Below are 19,300 nucleotides of genomic sequence, written 5' to 3' on the forward strand. Positions count from 1 at the left end.
TTTGACATTGTCAAAATAACTGCTTGCTGTGTAGACACGGACTATGTTGTTTTGGAATAACGTTAGTTATTCCAAAATACCACTGCTGTGTAGATACAGCCTTACTGTCTCCGGACTCTATTCTGCTCTGTCCTTTTGCCAACAGGTTGATAAAAACTGAACACAATATTTCAGATGAAGCCCTACAATTGATTCAGAACCTGGCATCATATTATTCTCAATATTATTGTCCATCCTTTACCTCAAGTAGCCTAACATTTTGATTGCCACTATGCATCAGGCAGAAGTTTTCCTTAAGGTCTCTGGGCATATCATCAGGGTTTGCTGTAGTACTGCAGTTTTTCTTTTGTAGGCTACAGTGACATTTTATGCAGATGTGAATCTCAGTTGAATTCTGATTGTTTTTTGGCAGCATCTTTGAGAGCCCTGAGGAGGGATCTTTTGAGGATATTTTAAGAGAAAGTGTATTGGAGGAGATGAAGTTGTAACAGAGTTGGATTTGATAGACAGGCACTTCATATGAATTGATGAATTGTTGATAAGAGTAATCATATTCCTTACACTCCTCTAGCTTTTCATTGCAAACTGTCCCAAAGCACTCTGCTAACTACACAGCACCACCATCATTTAGCCATCAGAGAAGATGGGGAAGAGAATCAGCTAATCAACACAATTGTACAATAGAGAGGGGAAGGTAAATGTTGGCAAAAATTGTCACGCTAAACCTCACCTCTTGCCAAAAGAACTCAGGTTCTCCCATGGCTACAAACAGAACCACACTTTTAAGGATCTCATCACATATACAATGGCATAGAATTCACTTTTTCTGCCCCTAAACGCTGATGGCTTAGGTGACCCCTTCAAGATTTACACTTGCAATTCCAGTGAGTCTGGTATGCCTAAGAACTAGGGTCCTAGCTAGGAGCAGAATTTTGCTTTTGTATTTTGCAGAGCTTGGGCCTCTGCATTAACCCTAGTGAGAGGGCTGAGGACTGAACCTGCTCCCTCTCAAAGCTATAGCTGGCATTAAGTCTCTGCCAGGGCTAGATTACTAAGGCAGTAAAGAACAATGAAATATCTGTACGGAAAATCCTATGAAGTGGGGGATCTGTGATCTCAGTATGGAGTGCTGCACAGAGAAACACAAGTCATTCTGCAGAAGCTCTGCTCACAAGAGCTGATTCAGATAACAAGTGGCATTAAAAGCCAGAAAAAAAGAATGCTAGAATTTTTAATTGGCAGATGTCCTGAGTTCTTAAAGCTCAGTTATTCACAGCTGACCCCTATGAAGGCAGGACTCGGCTATGTCTACACTCGCGGCTTCTTGCGCTAGTAATATGCAAATGAGGCTAAGTGTGGAATATCGCCGAACCGCATTTGCATACCTAATGAGCCGCCATTTTTGCAGAAGAGGCTCTTGCACCAGAAGGAGCTGTCTACACTGCCCCTTCTTGCGCAACAAAAACCCTTTTGCACAATGCTGTTACACCGATTACTTTTCAGGAAGAACGGCGCTGCGCAAGAGGCAAAAGCCTCTTCTGCAAAAATGGTGGCTCATTAGGTATGCAAATGCGATTTGGCGATATTCCACACTTAGCCTCATTTGCATATTTCTGGTGCAAGAAGCCGCAAGTGTAGACATAGCCTTGGATAGTTGAAATGGGGTTATACCCCAACCGTAGGGGAGGGAGCACTCCCATTTGTTACGTTTCACTTGGAATACAAGGGTTGTGTTCCCTCAAGTGTGTGGGTCAAGTCTAGGGTTGCCAGGTGCCCGGTTTTGAACCAGACATTCTAATATTTGAGCTTTCTGTCCGGGAAACAAATTGAGAAAATACCAGACATATAAATCCAATTACATTTATGTGTCCAGTATTTTATAATTAAGTAAGTTGTATTATTATCATGAGTATCAGTATGTAGTTGCATACTTCCTGGCTGGTAGATATGCTCAGGATGCTGATGACCAGAATGGAGAGTTTCCTGTCTCCATTCAGGACTCTGCAAATTCAGCTAGTTTCTTGCAGACAGCAAACTGGACTTTTCAAATATATTCATTGTACAAAGAGCATATAGGTCTTGTCTGAATTGAGAAATTTGACATAGTAACTACCAGTTAGTTGCTTAGCACAGCTTGTAACACACACACACACACATGGCTGATCACATTGCTGTGCTACCAATCCTTTTGAGTACTTTCTATTTTGGGGGCTCTGCCCTGCACCCACAACATCACACACCTACTAGGGTGCTTTTAGCCCCTTTGATACAGTTTCTGCAGCTCTGATCCTTGCAGCAAAACCACCATGGTCAGTTGTCAATCACATTTACACAAAGCAAACTGAATCCAGTTATGAAGATGTTGGTGGACCTAGATTTCTCCGGTCCTGTAGTAGCAGGCACTTTCAGTACCTCTGTTGGGGATACTGCAGAGTATCCAGTCAGTGTGTAATTTATACATTTTCCTTGTTCCTTTTACTTTTGGGTCAAAAATATAAAGTTAAAAAACAAACCCAACTACCCCCAAGAGCCTGGTTGTCTCCCAAAATTCCTCCACAGTGGATATGGAAAGTTAAAGTTAGCATTACATGACTGATGCTGGCCACATGGTTTTGATGTGGTGTGCATTGTGTGTTTGTGTTTTTTAACAATACTGTGCATTTTCATTAGCTGATTTTTTTCATTTGAGAGTTGTGAGGGAGGGTGTGAATAGAAAACCTCTATGTTTGCCACAGATGGAAACTGCAAACTGTGGAATGAGTAAGTACCAAAGTGCTAAGTTGACAGAGCTCCCAGACTGGACTTGTCTCTTCTTAGCTGCTCATTAAAAACAGCCAGAGAGAACTGCAAAAAGGTCAGAAACAAGAAGAGATGAGGTACAGCGATCAATTCAAATCACAGTGGGGATTAGAGTCCCATTCCTAGTAAGGTCTGATACATGGGGACTGGGTGCATGAGTAACCTGGAAGAATCTCATGTGAAGCATAATTTGAGATGGTTTGGGGATTGTGGGACTTGGTCTCTAAGCCCCAATATTTGATCGGCAAGCTGGAACAGAACTCAGAAAGTTTTGACACTAGTCCTAAAAGATGATACTGGAACACAGCTAACAAACTAATATTGCAAGGGTAGTCTGGGACGATGAAAGGAGCTGCAGACAGGCAAGCACTGGGACCCTACACAAATTGTATGTGTGTAACAAGTTTAAAGTGACACACCATAAAGCAAGAGCCTGGCAGCACTGAAGTCTGGTGCAGGCCCAGCAGGGAAAGAAGCTGAACTGGATTTCTATGCTTCCCCCTCATTTCATGCCTGGATCAACTGTTTCATGTTTGCACAGCACAATTGGAGAAGAGAAGGCTTGTGCTGTATGATTGTTATCTATCGGAATGTCCTCAGAATGCAGCCCCAGGGAAAGAGGAAAAACTGGAATTAGGTTCTGTGACTTTCTGAATATAGCTCTGGAAGAAGGTGCCTCTGATGTGTGTTTGTGTGAAATGACATTTCTAACATTCTCTTGCATTAGGTCAGGCTGGTTAGCCAGAGATGGGAACTGAATAATCTTGGGGGTGTTCTTTATCCAGCAATCACCCTTCAGCCTTGTGTATTTCTTTCAGGATAGCATCAAATGCTCCCAGATGCCCCGGGCTTCAGACTGCCACAAATGATTCAGGTTGATTTGTAATTTATTTTAGGGAAGAAGTCAGAGACCAGGAATGGTTCTGTTTAGAGTAGACCCAACCATGTCCAGATCTTAGTCTGCCAGGAAACTCAGAGCTAGCTGATTTGAAGAGTTGGTCTGCCTACTTAGTTTTAGCAGTTTGCAGCTGGTTAATGGATATGTTGTATGAATCTGCTTTGTGGCTCCATTCCCACTCCACCCCTACACAAACACAATGACTCAAAGGCATGGACTCATGGGCCTTGGGGAGGCCAAGGTCTCTGGGTATGAAAATTAGGCAATAGCTTGTCTGACCATGAAAATGCTGTGCACCAAACATATTTCCTCAACAGGCTCTGCATTCAGGCTGCGAGTAGCAGCAGTTCAGGGAATACCCCCATCCTGTGCGTGGGGACCTGCGGGGCTCGCCTGTTTCATCTCACTAGGATTCACAGCACAGACGGCTGCAGCATGGAAATCTGAAGCAAAAGGGAGGATAATTTCTTCCTCTTGGACACTTGCCCAACTTACTTTCTGGAGACTGGATTTCTTCATTCTCTGTCCTCCCCCACCCCCTTCTCCCACCCGGCAAAGGGGTTGTCTCCCATCTGTGGTCCTAGGGAGCCAGGAGTAACTGCTACTCTCTTTGTAAGAGGCAGTGATGACATGGTGAGATGCTTAGTTACTACAGTGGTGAACGTGGTACAGAAACCGAGAGAAATGCTTGTGCCCGGCCCTGCTCTGCCCAGGTCACGCTCACTCGGGGCAGAGCACCCGGGCCTATGCACTAGCCGAGTCCCGGCGAGGGACCCCGTGGAGGCGGGCGGACGGGCGGGCGGCAGGTCTGCCTGCCGGGGGTGACTCGCACCACTGAGCCGGCGTGACCCTGGCAAAGAGCGCTGGGGGGGGCTGCGGTGATAGCGACCCTGGGGCAAGAGGGAGCGACGCAGAGCGCCTGCCGCTTCCCGCTCCTGCCGGCGAGCGCAGCGCAGCGCCTCGCACGGGTCGGGCCCCAGCGGCCCGGGCCCGGCTGTGCCTGCGAGCCGCTCCGTTCTAACCCTGCACTCCTCTGGATCGGCACCGCCCCTCGCGGAACAGCTGCTTGGCAGGCGCTTCCCTATTGGCTCTGGGTCTCTCGGAGCTGTCCAATGGGCTGCCAGCTCCCTCCTGGTCTTCTTTCCAAGGCCTCTTCGGGACAGCGGTTAACCCCTTGCAGGCGGCTCCGCGCTCCTGCCGCCCGCGTCCCCTGCCCTTGCCTCCTTTCCCCACCGCTCCTCGGCTCCCGCCCGCCACAGCGCTGAGAGAGAGACCTGACCCCTCCTGGGTCTGGCCCATGGTGAAACGCCTCACCCAGCGCATAGGCGTGCGCAGCACATTTCATTCGGGTGTGCACCAGGGAATTTTATTTTTAAAGGCGAACATTTATTGAATGCTCAATCATAAAGGACTTTATTCATCAAACAAACTAAAGAAACTAAAACTGAACTATCCGGATTTTTTTAAATTAACTAAACTTTACTGAAAAAATACAAACTTAAGTACGGGACATTGTACTTCTTAGTTTGTTTTTTACATGTGCAATTCGGCGCTTATTGCATAATGCAGCAATCCATACTTGAAAACTAAAAGAGTGTATCATGCGATTACATTAAAACGCAAAGCCACTTTTTTTTGAGACATTATAGGGTTACTAGGTAGTCTTAAAAAAAATACTGAACACACTTCATATGGAGGGAGGGCCCGGCCGGGAGGGAAGCGGGGCTGGCCAGGAGGAAAGGGGGGGAGGTGGGAAGCAGAGCTGCCCAGGTGGGGGGGAGGTATTCAGGCGGAGCGGGGCTGGCCGCGGGAGCTCAGGAGAAGGAGGGGAGAACTGGCCACCGGAAGCAGCGCTGGCAGAGGGTGCAGCAGGGCTGGCCAGGGAAGATCGGGAGGAGGAACCGGCCGGTGGGAGGTAGAGCTGGTGGCGGGGGCAGTGGTTGGGTACAGCGGGGCTGGCTGGTGAAGATCGGGAGGAGAAGTGGAGTAGAACTAACTGGCCGGCCCAAAGGGAGCGGGGGGGGGGGGGAGGAGAAGCGTATCAGCCGGTGGGTAGCGGGACTGACCCGGGCAGTGCAGATCCCAGGGCGCTTCTGCCCTGCGCACGGTCCAGGCGAAGCACAAGTCAGTCCGGCTGCGGCTCCACCACGCGCTTGACCAGTGCGCAGGAGCACGAACTGGGCTGCCCTTCCTCCTCACACACAACCAGGGCTCCCAGTGCCGATCATACTCCCCCCACCAGGCTTCCGGGCACCCAGTCGGAAAACCAGAAAATACTGGACATTGCACGTGTCCGGTATTTTCTGGATTTTTTTACCGGACAGAGCCCCAAAAAACCAGACTGTCCAGTAGAAAACCGGACACCTGGCAACCCTAAGACATTAGAGTGTCACACCCTGGGCACACCCAGCACACCCCATATGCATGCCAGTGCCCAGGAGTCTCCTGCTCTCCCTCTGGGTCTGAGAGGGGAGGAAGCTGCCCTGGCCCCGTGCCCCGAGAGCAAAGGTTTCCAAGGGAGTCCCAAGCAGGGCACTAGCCTAGAAATTGAGTTTGTTTGCCTGGGCCACAGTAGGGGTGTAAGAAACTAGTCTGGTACCTATTCGACTACTTGCCCTCCCCCCCCATCAGCACTGGTTCTCCCCAGCACCATCTCCACAGTGTGGGAGGCAAGCAGGTGGGGCAGAGATGCAACGAGCCAGGATCCGACTGCTGAGTCCCAGTTAGTGCCAGGTCTGAGAGGACCTACTTCCGCTGAGCTATGCAGTTTAAATGTAGTAGGAGCTGTGCTGCCTGCTTGTCTGGCGTTCAGTACATTTAAACTGCAGAGCCACAGTGGGACCCCTTATCGACTAATTGTGTAGTCTATACAAATGGTATCGACTACACAATTAGTCAGTTACCCGCCTCTTAACATCCTTAGGCCACTGCAGATTTCCTGTGTGGTCTGGAGCACGTCACTTAGGTTACGTCTACTCTTGGAGCAGCTTGCAGACTAGAGTATGTAGCTGCAGGCCTCCTAGCACCAAACTGGTATAAATAGCAGTGTAGACAATAGAAGGAGGCCCAGGACCTTCCTGGCAGTGGGGGGGGGGAGGGAAGAGGGGGGCATGAGGCTCCAAACTCTTGCTCTTCCTCTTCCCTCCTGGAAAGCTAGAGCTGGGCGATAGTAAGAGCTGCCAAGGGAGCCTGGACGCCTGTGAGGAGTCTCTGAGCCTCCATCAGGCCTGGGTGGAGGTGCAGGAAGCCCGAGAGCAGTCCCCAGATTGTGTCCCTACCTGCAGGGCATGCTGTGCAACACAAATGGAGGGCCTTGGGGTGGAGGGTGGGAGCTAAGAGAAGAAGCTAGTACTACTGGCACTGCAGCGGCTGTGATTTGTGATGTGGGAGTTCATCAACATGCCTGCCCGAGGCTTGCAGTTTGGAGGGCAATGCAGCACCATGCCCCCCCCCACTTTACCCCTGTTAAAATGTGGGAGGACCATCCCCCCATTCCCCCACACACAGTTTCCATATCCCTGCAATGAAGTACTGCTTAGTGGAGTAAAGACCACCAGGACCTTAGCACATGTCTGGCTCCCCACAGGTATGTCTACACAGCAACATTATTTTAAAATAACTAGCACTACTTCAAAATAACTTAGTCCACGTCTATGCAGCAGGCAGTTATTTTGAAATAATGTCAAAATACTGTCAAGCTGGAGGACTTCTTACTCTAACTCATGTTACCCTCATTATACGAGGAGCAGGGAAGTCAGAGGGAAGAGTGCTCTATTTCAAAATAAGTGCTGTTTAGACACTCCCAATTTTGAAATAAGCTATTTCAAAATAAGCTACGCAGCTGACATTGGTCAATTTGCATAGCTTATTTTGAGTTAAGCACTGCTGTGTAGACACACCCCACATATCCAAGCAGTGCCTCCCCCATCTACATAGCTGTTTTTAATAGGGTTTAGTGTCCCAATGCCTCCCTACTACAGAAACCTTTCCCAGCCCTCAGTGAAAGCATCCTGCAGAGGCTCAAGCTTTGGCAGAGGGAAGGAAGTCAGGAAAGGCTCCAGTAACTCAGTGCTGCCAGAGCCTTTTCCCCATTGCCTGCCCCTGCCAGAGCCTTTCACAGCTACATATCACAATATATGCAGCCTGCTTTTCACTATAGGGTCAAGTTATACATAACCTACAAGTGGCTGCCAATGCAGAGAAGGCTGCAACCCCCCTGTGCCTCAGTCCCCTGACTATAAAATGCAGATAATAACACTACCTTACCTCTCAGGGGTGTTGTGAGGTATGTTACATTCTTGGGATTATATAAGAACTTAGGATAGACATACGCATAAAAAAAAATTCCTACCTGTAAACATTTGTAAAATAAATAAATGAGTCAGTCATTAGCCGGAAACTGATCCCTTCTAGTTTTATGTGGCCAAAGTGCAAAGGAATCACTAATATCTGAAAGCGATCCTGGGAAAGAGGTACTATGACTTTTCAACTGCTCCTTCCTCTCTATGGGTATGTCTACACTACCCCGGCTACACGCGGCACGGGGTTCGAACTAGCCGGCATTTAAAAATGGCGCCGGCCGGCTTCATGCAAATGAAGCCCGGGAAATTCAAATCCCGGGCTTCATTTGCAATTGCGGATGACTACATTACCCCCGCTAGTTCGAACTAGCGGGGTAGTGTAGACATACCCTATGATATGTGGGGTAGTGGGTTATCCTGTTCCAGTTTACTAATCACCTTCCTCTGATTATCTGGAGTTTGTGTCACATCCAGCAGGACATGTGGCACTTAGCTCTACAAATTATATATCCAGGTCTTTGACACAGATTTAATGGAAGGAACTTTTGCAATACAATGCACATAATAATCACTGTAAAATGTAATGGACAGGGGCCACAACCAAGGAATAATAACACACAGCACCTTCCATCTGAGTCTCAAAATACTGTACAGACAGCACAAAAGTAAATACCACACTTTTACTGTGAGGGAGTGGACCCTCTCTGATATTTGTGGTGGTGTGAAACTCCCCTCCTCCCAAGACTATCTGTTAATTGTAATGACAAACTTTCGTACTGGCTGTAGAGCTGTGCAGTCAATCTGTGAAAGTGCAGCATATTAGGGATTTGGATGTTCTCTGAAGTCTTTCCGCTAAAAATGATAGCAGAAAACCTGGACATGCTTGGCAATCTCTGGGAAAGATTGAAGGCTGGAATAGCAGGTGGTGCTACAGGTCAGAATTGAGGGCCTGAGATAGCAGTAGTGGAGTCTGCAGATCCCAGTCAATTGTATTGAAGTGCTTCCACTGAGCTGCATAGATACTCAAGGAGAATTGTGGGTTAGCTCTGAGGTGTTGGCAGAGCTTTGGGGAGGGACTGGAATAGCAGGGAGCTGCAGGTTTGGATGGGGATGCCTGGGGACTAGATTGGAATAGCTGGGTCAGCAGATCAAGCCTGAAGTGCATTGGAATAGCCAATTAGAGTTTCAGACAACAATAGCAGGAAGAACTGAAGGAGGAAGATGCATGACTGCATTGTGAGAGGGAAGCTTGCATAGCATCTGCCCACACTCTGCCTGGCTCTTGTTAGCACAGTCAGACCTTAACTTTCATGAGCACTAAAATTCACCACATTTTTAAGCAAGTGAAAGGACTGGATAGAAGAGCATGTGGTCTCTTCTTTCTTGGAACGAATAGGAAATCTCTGCTGTGAAGCTGGAGTGCAGGGGATTCATTCCTCAGTGAAAGCAAAGAAGGGAAATGCAGATGTCACAGCTGGAATGGGAGATTTATCTTGGCAAGCAGAGAGGGAAAATATTTTAAAATAAAGAGAAAACGTAGAAGAAACCCCTCCTCATTTGCTAGCCTGCCAACATGTGCAGTACCTCCAACCTGCAAAGGTCTTAAACCCTGGATTTGGCCTATACTCAGCTGTACTGGCTCTTTGCTGGTTCCTCTTTGGAGTGAAACCCCTGAGCTATTTCATAGCAGGAGTGACAAGGCTGTGAGAACTGAACTAAATCTCAAGGGAGACTGCCCCAAGGCAGCTCAATAAGGGATGGGGAGGGGAGAGCCCACAGAAGAGGGGCTGGCAGAGGAGAAATGAGGGACCACGCTCAGGTGACTGTTGAGATGACTGTTGAGCGCTCACATTTGGATGTCTTATGCTAGGTCTTTAAATGTGAGATATGACCACAGGGAGCTTGATATTCAAGCAACTCTGAGTATGGGGCCTGGGTGAAAACATGTGGTGGAAAGATGTTTGGACAATTCAGTGCGTATGTCATTCACCAAGCTTGGAAGGGTGCAGGAGCCAATTCTCAAAGACTCACACTCTCTCCTTGATGATGATTTGTCTGAATTTGAGCAAATATTCCTGTGGTGTCATAGATGCTTTGGGGATATCTGTGTCTGGAGACACGCTGCTCCATGGTTCCAGCACACACATGCATACATGCAGATCTAATCTCCATGGAACAGTGTTGAGGGGGAGGGGCTGCCAAAGACCATGGTTTGGATCAGGAAATCCTGCACATCATCACCATGGGGCTGCTGTCCCTTGGCTGCCCCCTTCCTGACCGCTCACTGGCAATACAGTGTTGGAAATATATCTCGTGATATTTCTTGGCTGCAGAGCATGGTCAAAGGGAGTGAGAAAGAAGGAGAGCATGAAAGGGAGGAAGAGATAGCAGGAGGGAATGATGTGAAGAGAGGCTGAGCTGTTAGCTTTGGATCCCATCTGGAAAAAGTTTTCTCCAAGTCAATTTCACGCCCCTCCCTTTGGACTGGAATGGTGAAGATCACATTTCCTAGCTGGCTGGTCCCCTCTCCTTAAGCTGGGGCCATTTATATGAAGGTGATTTCAAAAAATCATGAGGGAGATTCTAGCTATGTAAAGCTCACTGCAGAATCCTTCATCATATCACAGCTGAATCCATGAGAGTCTTGGCAGGTCTCACTTAGCAGGAAGATGTTCCCAAAAGGAGATTCTAGAAAGATGCAGTGGGAATGAGATTGTTCTGTGCAACTCCTTATTGTCCTTAACTTCATTCACATCTAAGCCCTCATGAATTCCTTCCTTAGGCCTCACTCTTAATTGTGTGTTTCTGACCTTTGCTCCATTGATCTCCTTACTCCTAGAGCATTAAGTAAAACCTATAAAAACTCTAGTTCTACAATATGGTCCTCCTCTTTATTAGGGAGGTGTGGCCTGCTGAGACTACAGACTCCAATATGCAATATGCTCTTTTCTGACTCAAGTGACCATATTACATACTGGCTTTCATAATTTCCCCAAGACTTCTCCAAATTAAAGGTGAAGGCAGTTGTAAATCTGTTGCCTTTAACATAAATTTGATGAAGTTGTCATGTTCTTGGCCAGATTCCAGAAGAGGCCTTGGGGTGGGGCGTAGAGTTTGAGCATCCTCTGTTAGTTGATTGTATAAGTCTTTATCAGATGTGTTTCAGTGATGTCCATCATCATAGGCTTTGGACTGCCCTTTGCCACGGGATCCAGGATGCCCATCACTGTAGGGTCTGGACATTCAGACTCTATTTTATTTTGCCAGGTGTAGATGGATACATTTACTTCTCAGAAATTTACCAAGTTAATTTTATATAGTGGGGCAGTACAGGAGACCAAAGCCCATCACAAGGGATACAACAGCACTTCTGTGAAGGGGCAGTCCAGTGCCTAGTTGTCTCCAACATAGATATATGCAACTGCAAATGGTCTTATCTCTCCGGGTATGTCTACACTACCACTCTAGTTCGAACTAGGGTGGTTAATGTAGGCAACCGAAGTTGCAAATGAAGCCCGGGATTTAAATATCCCGGGCTTCATTTGCATCTTGCTGGGCGCCGCCATTTTTAAAGCCCTGGTAGTTCGGACTCCGTGCCCGCGGCTACATGCGGCACGGAGTAGGTAGTTCAAATTAGGCTCTCTAATCCGAACTACCAGTACACCTTGTTCCACGAGGAGTAATGGTAGTTCGAATTAGAGAGCCTAATTCGAACTACCTACTCCGTACTGCATGTAGCCGCGGGCACAGAGTCCGAACTACCGGGGCTTTAAAAATGGCGGCGCCCGGCAAGATGCAAATGAAGCCCGGGATATTTAAATCCCGGGCTTCATTTGCAACTTCGGTTGCCTACATTAACCACCCTAGTTCGAACTAGGGTGGTAGTGTAGACATACCCTCCCACAACCTCTGCCTCCCCTTTATCTCTCTTTCCCCCACCCACTCCGATCCCACCCATTTCTTGCTACTATGTCCTTGCCAGCTTTTCTGGATAAAAGCAACAATTTACAAACCTATGATATTTTTGTGCACACTTTCAGTATATGGGAGTCTGATCCCTGGTGCCATCTTTGATGATAACTGTAATTATCCCCAATCTCAGGGACTGGTCTATCTTAATCACAGCATTCTCTTATGTCTGCTCCCTACACTCTAAGACACCCGAGGATTAGTCCTGAGCTGGTGAGCACTTGGTGAGAGATGAAAGCAGCACTGATGAACAGGCAGAATATTTATGCTTGCTGAAGTATTAAAATAATAGAATCCAGGGGATGGATGTACCCCCGATGTTATTGCCTTTTGGATTTGTAGGGTGGGTATGGATTCCTTTGTCTTCCCCAGCTCCAATTTTCCTTTCACTGTACAAGTTAGCTAAGATCCCTGGAGGGGGGAGGGAGTGGTACCTTGAAAAACAGCCCTCTTGCATCTCTGTAATGACAGCTTTGACTCTGCAGCCACATTTTCAAAAGTGGCTACTCATTCTGAGTCCTGTTATAATTTTTGGGTGCCCAAAAGAAAAAGTGCCCCAAACCAATGGCTGCTTTTGAAAAAAGGTTGTTTGTTTGAGCCAAACAGCTACGACATTTTGAAAAAAATCTCCCCTTCCCTCATTTCTAACCTCTAAATAAGCCTCCTCCAGTAGGTTTTGTCTTAAATCAGTGTCATGTCATCACACTTTCTCTGTTTATCCTGCACTTTGGAGACCACTCTGTGATGAGAGATCCTTGTTCTTACCTGTAGGTGGGATGCAGCTATGAGGATTTTATGTGAAATTATTGCATAATTCAGTGCAACTTGTCTCTGACTCTTTCCCCACCCTCGCTCCTTTTGTTAACACAAAGCTGTGGCGGAGATTTGAAACTCCCTGGAAACTTGCTGATGATTCTCATAGCACTGTTCCTCCAGCCTTGACACATGGGTAGGTTTGACTATAGCTTTTTCTTTCATATCTTTGCTCACTGTGAAGGGAGCCTGGTATGTCATGTTCTTGGCCACTCCCCCATGGTCACCCAAGTAAGCATGGTTCAACCGGCAAGGGGAAGGCAGGAGCTGCGTGATGCCTGAGCCTTCCTCCCCCATGCTCTGGTCAGCAGGGGAGAAGGCTGGGGCTAAATTCCCCACTTACTTGGGGGACCATGGGGGGTGCAGTCACACCCTTGCAGTCCACATTTACCCCCAAAAAAGCACCCCCCACAGAAATTCCTACATACAGGCCTGTGCCAGAACTCTGGATTCTTTCACTTTCCTACTTACAGCCCCACCCTTATAATTGCACGATTGTCCTTTCTTATCCTGAATTTGTTTGTTTTGTTTTAAAAAGAAAAGTCACCTGCAGGGCAGGTGTGGCAGCATCTGTATGAATATGTGTTCCTTATAGCCAATGTGCTGAGCAGTGCGAACCCCAGATATACTATATAGGAAGGGGTAGAGATGTTCCTTTCCCTGTATGTCTTCCTCTCCTTGCAAAGGGTTATGCTCAGAGCAATTTTGAGTAGTTTTCTGTGAGTTATCCAAGTACAAAAATCCTTGTAGATATATTGATAATGGCCAAGTGGGCTTTACTAAGCTATCAAACCAAATGTGCCTCTCCAAAAAAAAAAGCTTGGAAAAAATTCAATCCTAATGTCCAGTGAGTGGCTGAAAACCAGGGCTTAGAATGAAAGTGCCTCCTTCTCAGCCCTCCCCATTCTTCTTGTAATATCAAGGGATGTTTGGATGGCTACATGTCACTGGGGTGACTGGAAGGACAGGAGTGAGGACAAGGGAAACAAAGGGACAGAAAACCTAGCACCAGGAGGAAAGCAGGAGTCACAGACTCTAGGGCTGTGTCTACATTGGCAAGATTTTGCGCAAAAGCATTAGCTTTTGCGCAAAATCTTGCCTGTCTACACTGGCTGCGAGTACTTGCACAAGAACACTGACGTTCTAATGTATAAAACCAGTGCTTCTTGCGCAAATAGTCTGACGCTCCCGCTCAGGGATAAGCCTTCTTGCGCAACTGTTCTTGTGCAAGAGGCCAGTGTAGACAGGCAACATGAATTTCTTGCACAAGAAAGCCCGATGGCTAAAATGGCCATCGGAGCTTTCTTGTGCAAAAGAGCGTCTACACTGGCACGGATGTTTTGCGCAATAGCACATCTCTTGCGCAAAAGCACATGCCAGTGTAGATGCTCTCTTGCGCAAATACTTTAGCGCAAAAACTCTTGCATTAAAAGTATTTGCGCAAAATCATGCCAGTGTAGATGTAGCCTAGAGATTTTGGAGAATTGCACGCTTAGTGCTCCTTTGTTCTCTGATTTCAAATCGAAGACGGGGCGTGGGAGGGAGTGACCAACTGCAGATGTTCCCTCTGCCTTTTGTGCTCTCCCCAGCTTCTCTCTGTTAAGGTAGGGGGGCTGCCAGCTCAGTCTGTTCCTCTTCCCAACGCTCTCACTGCCAGGGCTATGTTTACAGAAAGATATGGTGTTAAGGTAAAACAAACACACCTTCCTGTTGGAACAGGAACTAATAGAGTCTAGTATCCGGGGTCCCCTGGCCAATTCCTCCCTCAGCTCTGATTAGAGAATGAAATGACTCTCAACACACACCTATAACCTCTTCTACCCTCTAAGGCTCCTCCTGGTACATGGTCTCCTCCCACTGCTACGCAGGCCAGGTCTACATGAGGGGATATGTTCAAATTAAGATATGCAACTCCAGCTACATTAATTGCATAGCTGGAGTTGACATACCTTGATTAGAGCTTTGGTGCAATCCCCATAGCAGGAGGTTGAAGGGAGAAACGCTCCCGTTGACTTCCCTTGCTCCTTTTGAGGAGTAGGAGTACCAATGCTTGATGGCAGTGCCCTCAGCATTTGATTTAGTGGGTCCTTACTACACCTGCTAAATCAAATGCCAGAAGATCGATCCACATTGATCCGCAGGTAAGTATAGCTGTGGAGTCAGAGGTCTGTAATGTATGCGTCTCTCTCTCTCATACTCACACTCACACACACACACACACACATACACAATGCAAATGGTAAGGGTTACCTGGTAAGCATCTGTTCAGGGTGACACTTACCGGGTAATGGTTAACTGATACCTGGAAGCAGCTTTGCCAGGTCCTCACATGGGGCTGCCAGCTCCCCACATATCCTGAGAGCCAGCAGCCTCACACCAGGCCAAAAGCGACAGCCCCCCTCCAGTTGGAGTGGCTCCCTCCCGCTCCAGGCATGAGCTGCCCTTGCCAGTGGCAGGGGCTGGAGCAGCCCCTCCACCAGCCCTGTTTTCTTTAATCAGTTAACCGGTTAAACATTATGCTTAACCAGTTAATCAATTAAATGAGATTTTACATCCCTAACACACACACACACACACACACACACACACACACACACACACACACACACACACACACACACACACACACACACACTCCATTGCTTTCAGTATTTCACTTGCTGTGCCTCCTCCCCAGGCCCACAACCCTCGTTCTCCCCTCTTCAGCCTCCTCTAGCCTGCCTAGCCTTTTCTGACTTTGGGTCAGCTCTATCCATACCTTTCAAGACCACTTATGTTATCTAGTCTATTGAATGTATGTGTTCTCTTTCTTTCCTCTGTGAAAGTGTCACTCTGCCAATACATTTTCAGCTGGCTATTGGTAACCATTGTTTTTCTCATTGCCCCAGCAATGTTTTGTTGTATCAAAAAGAAAAGTTAGTGATCTGACTTCTAAATAGGAGTGCTTGTCTCAGGGGAAACAGGTTCTGCATGGGATCAGATTTATTGGCTGTTAGTGGAATGATTGTTTACTGTTAACAGGCAATTTGTGGGGTTTAAATTTAATCGGGAAGCAGAATTTCACAGGCACTAACTGGCCTGAGGGCATTCTCATAGGGTCCACAGAAGGGCTATGGAATCCTAAAGGAAATTAAATACAACATGGGGCCTTCCTTTTATTTTGATCATATTAATGTTTTCTCACTGATAAAAATCCAGGATTGGGTTTTGTTATCCTTGGTACCAGAGTGCCTACTGCTACTTGGAGAACATATGGGAACATTTATGTCACCAAGCGCAGACTTAGAAGAACACAACTTTTTGATGTACTTGCAATTTTTTATCACACAAGTTTTCCTTAAGTTCTTTCTTCTACTAAATAGCATACAGTATAATAAACCCTACGTAGACAGACAGATGGGTACATAAGGAAGACAGAGAGATAGCTAGTTGGGTGTAGTTAGATGTATAAGACAGAGGGAGAGAGAGGTAGATATATCATTGAGCATTTGAACTGTACCTTATTAATAGCAAGATAATTTTATTTAGCTATAGCATTGATCCGAATAAAGGATGGATTTGTTGTTATTTTTCATCCAAATGATGTGGTTGCTGACGTTTTTATCACAGTTCAGTGGAAGGCTCCCTAGCCCCTATTGGAGTTGACAATAACATTGTCTTTCACTTGGTTCCCTCCTAGCATTTCTCTGAGAATCTGGATCATTTCTCTGAGAACATGGAGGATTTCTCCAACGAACTCTTCAGCAGTTTCTTTGATGATCCAATGTTGGCTGAAAAGAATCCTCTACTGGACATGGACATGGACTTGGACCCTGCTACTCCAGGCATCCAGGCAGAGCACAGCTATTCGCTCAGTGGAGATTCTGCTCCCCAGAGCCCCCTCATGCCTATCAAGACCGAAGATAATGCCAATGGTGAGCACAGGAAACCCATATGCAAATTGCCGTGTTTCCAAAAGATATGCTACATGTGCTAGGAGAGCTGAGGTCTTTGAGCAGAGGTGGGGCCTGCTGGACCCAAGTCAGGCTCCTCTGCACTGGGGCACTGCCTAACTGCTTTGACTTGGTACAGTTGGTCCTCAGATACATTTGTCTGCTGTTTTATGAATTTGCTCCACATTTTTTCTTACATTTGCTACGTCACAACATAATTATTCATTTCCCTTGCTGAACATTAGTCATTTTGATGATTATGGTTTGTGTCTGTGACGGCGCGTCGGGGTTCCCCCGACTCCTGCACCCCTGTAATGGCACGAACAGACTCCACCGGCCAGTAGAATAGAGGGAGTTTATTGCTTCTCCAGGATACAGCACAGCCTAGATGTAATCTGGTTACGGAGCAGGCCTAGGATGCCTCAGCCCCCCTTGAGATAGGGGAGACTGGGCCCCTAAATCCCAGCCCCTTGCTTAGGCTGTTTCCTCCATTATACCAGACAGACAACTAAAAAACTCTCTTCCAGCCCTGCCCCCCAGCCAGGTGTTGGTCTCCGCCCTCCTTCCTTTGTCTCCCTCCCTGGGAGGCTGAGCCTGCATGTCTGGGTTAATACACATTTGGGAGAGCCAGTGAGAATCTCTCATCACAGCGCAAGGGGACCCTGGGTCACAGAGCAGACAGCACCCCCACTACGCCACAGTGTCTCTGTGCGTTGTGTGATCCTGGCAGTTCCTTAGGACCCTGGTAGGTTGGGAGTGCATGCACTGGACTCAAGTCCTTTCCTGGAGCTTACCAGTAAGGTTTTGGTCCGGAAATAGGGAGCATGAGTCTCTGCCTTCAGCCAATGTTGGTGCATGTGGAAAAGTAAGTGGCTTCCTTATGAATGGATCTCTTAGAGGAAGACAGTGAGGAAGAGTTATTTCAAACCCTGTTCTTAAAACAATTCATTTCAGGATAATTCATGATGACTAGATATTTTTAGACCAATCCCAACAGGCAGTCCTGTAATTTGTGGGACTCTGTGGGTGTCCTGGCAGCTGATGGACACCAGACTGCCTGAAAAAGCTGTGTCACTGACTCAGTATATATAAGGGGAAGAAAGCCCTTCCTTTCAGCTAGTGTAAAGGCTGGGATAGAGGTTTCTCCATTGTAGCCAGGAACTATCCCTGCTCTGTGATAGCAAACACCAAGAAAGGAGAGAAACTGCCATCTGCTGCCTCTTTGTTCTTTGCAAATTGCACAGTTACCACCTTTTGGGTCAATGCACACAACTCAGACAATGCATTAGAGGGTCACCAAGTGAAGGCCCTATAACATCAGCTCAACAGCTTTTCCTTAACCTTAAACATTTTACATTTAGAAGGGTTTCCTGTCCCTAATTTTAATACTAACACAGCCCTGCAGGGGGCTCAACAGAAGCAGAGTTTCTTGGCCAACTAGTAAAAACCAATCAGGTAAGGACACACACCTTAACACACATGGACTTGAGACATGCATACACTGTAAATAAATAAAATGAGAATAAAGATCATGATGGCAGGATTAGAAGCAAACAGGATGGAGATGCAGTGAGCAGTGAAACACAAAACAAAGAAGATATGTAGTTGTACTAAAGTAACATAGGGTATGTCTACACTACAAAATTAATTCGAACTAACAGCCGTTAGTTCGAATTAACTTTGATAGGCGCTACACATACAAACCGCTAGTTCGAACTTAATTCGAACTAGCGGAGCGCTTAATTCGAACTAGGTAAACCTCATTCTACGAGGACTAACGCCTAGTTCGAATTAAGTAGTTCGAATTAAGGGCTGTGTAGCCACTTAATTCGAACTAGTGGGAGGCTAGCCCTCCCCGTCTTTCCCTGGTGGCCACTCTGGGCACCACCAGGGAAATTCTTCTGCCCCCCTCCCGGCCCTGGAGCCCTTAAAGGGCACGGTCTGGCTACGGTGCCCGTGCCAGGTGCAAGCCTGCCAGCACTCAGCCAGCAGACCCTGCACCTGGCACGGCACGAACCAGCCACCCGCTGCCACCCAGCCCTCCGCCTCTTCCCGGGACCAGGCTGGCGGCTCCCAGGAGCCTGCCCGGGGCCGCAAGAGGCGGGCGCCCGCCTGGTCTACTGCAGAGATTGTGGACCTCATCCACGACCTCCACACTAGGCACAGGAAAGTGGCCGTCTAGGTCAGGAGAGCTGCCAGCCTGGCCACACAGGAGCAGGTTTGCATGAAAATCAAGGTGGTCCAGTGAGACCCCCCGACCCTGAGCCCTGAGCTTAGAACGGCCGTACTGGGTCAGACCAAAGGTCCATCTAGCCCAGTAGCCTGTCTGCCGACAGTGGCCAACACCAGATACCCCGGAGGTGGTGGACCGAAGACAATGACCAAGCCATTTGTCTCGTGCCATCCATCTCCAGCCTTCCAAAACAGAGGCCAGGGACACCATTTCTATCCCCTGGCTAATACCACTCCATGGACCCAGCCTCCATGAATTTATCTAACTTCTCTTTAAAATCTGTTATAGTTCTAACCTTCACTGCCTCCTGCAGCAAGGAGTTCCACAGGTTGACTATTTGCTTTGTGAAGAAGAA

General features: G+C 47.5%; 1 protein-coding gene across 2 annotated transcripts in view; it reads left to right on the forward strand.

Annotated features, from left to right (window-relative positions):
- Nucleotides 1-19,300, forward strand: part of CREB3L1 (cAMP responsive element binding protein 3 like 1) — a 75,890-nt gene that overhangs the window by 27,677 nt on the left and 28,913 nt on the right. For both annotated transcript variants that reach the window (XM_006117285.4, XM_006117284.4), the window contains exon 2: nucleotides 16,460-16,694. In XM_006117285.4, coding sequence (XP_006117347.1) covers nucleotides 16,460-16,694 — 235 coding nt within the window. The remainder of the gene's footprint in view (nucleotides 1-16,459; nucleotides 16,695-19,300) is intronic.

Source organism: Pelodiscus sinensis, chromosome 4 (genome assembly GCF_049634645.1).
Source record: "Pelodiscus sinensis isolate JC-2024 chromosome 4, ASM4963464v1, whole genome shotgun sequence".
Taxonomy (NCBI): domain Eukaryota; kingdom Metazoa; phylum Chordata; order Testudines; family Trionychidae; genus Pelodiscus; species Pelodiscus sinensis.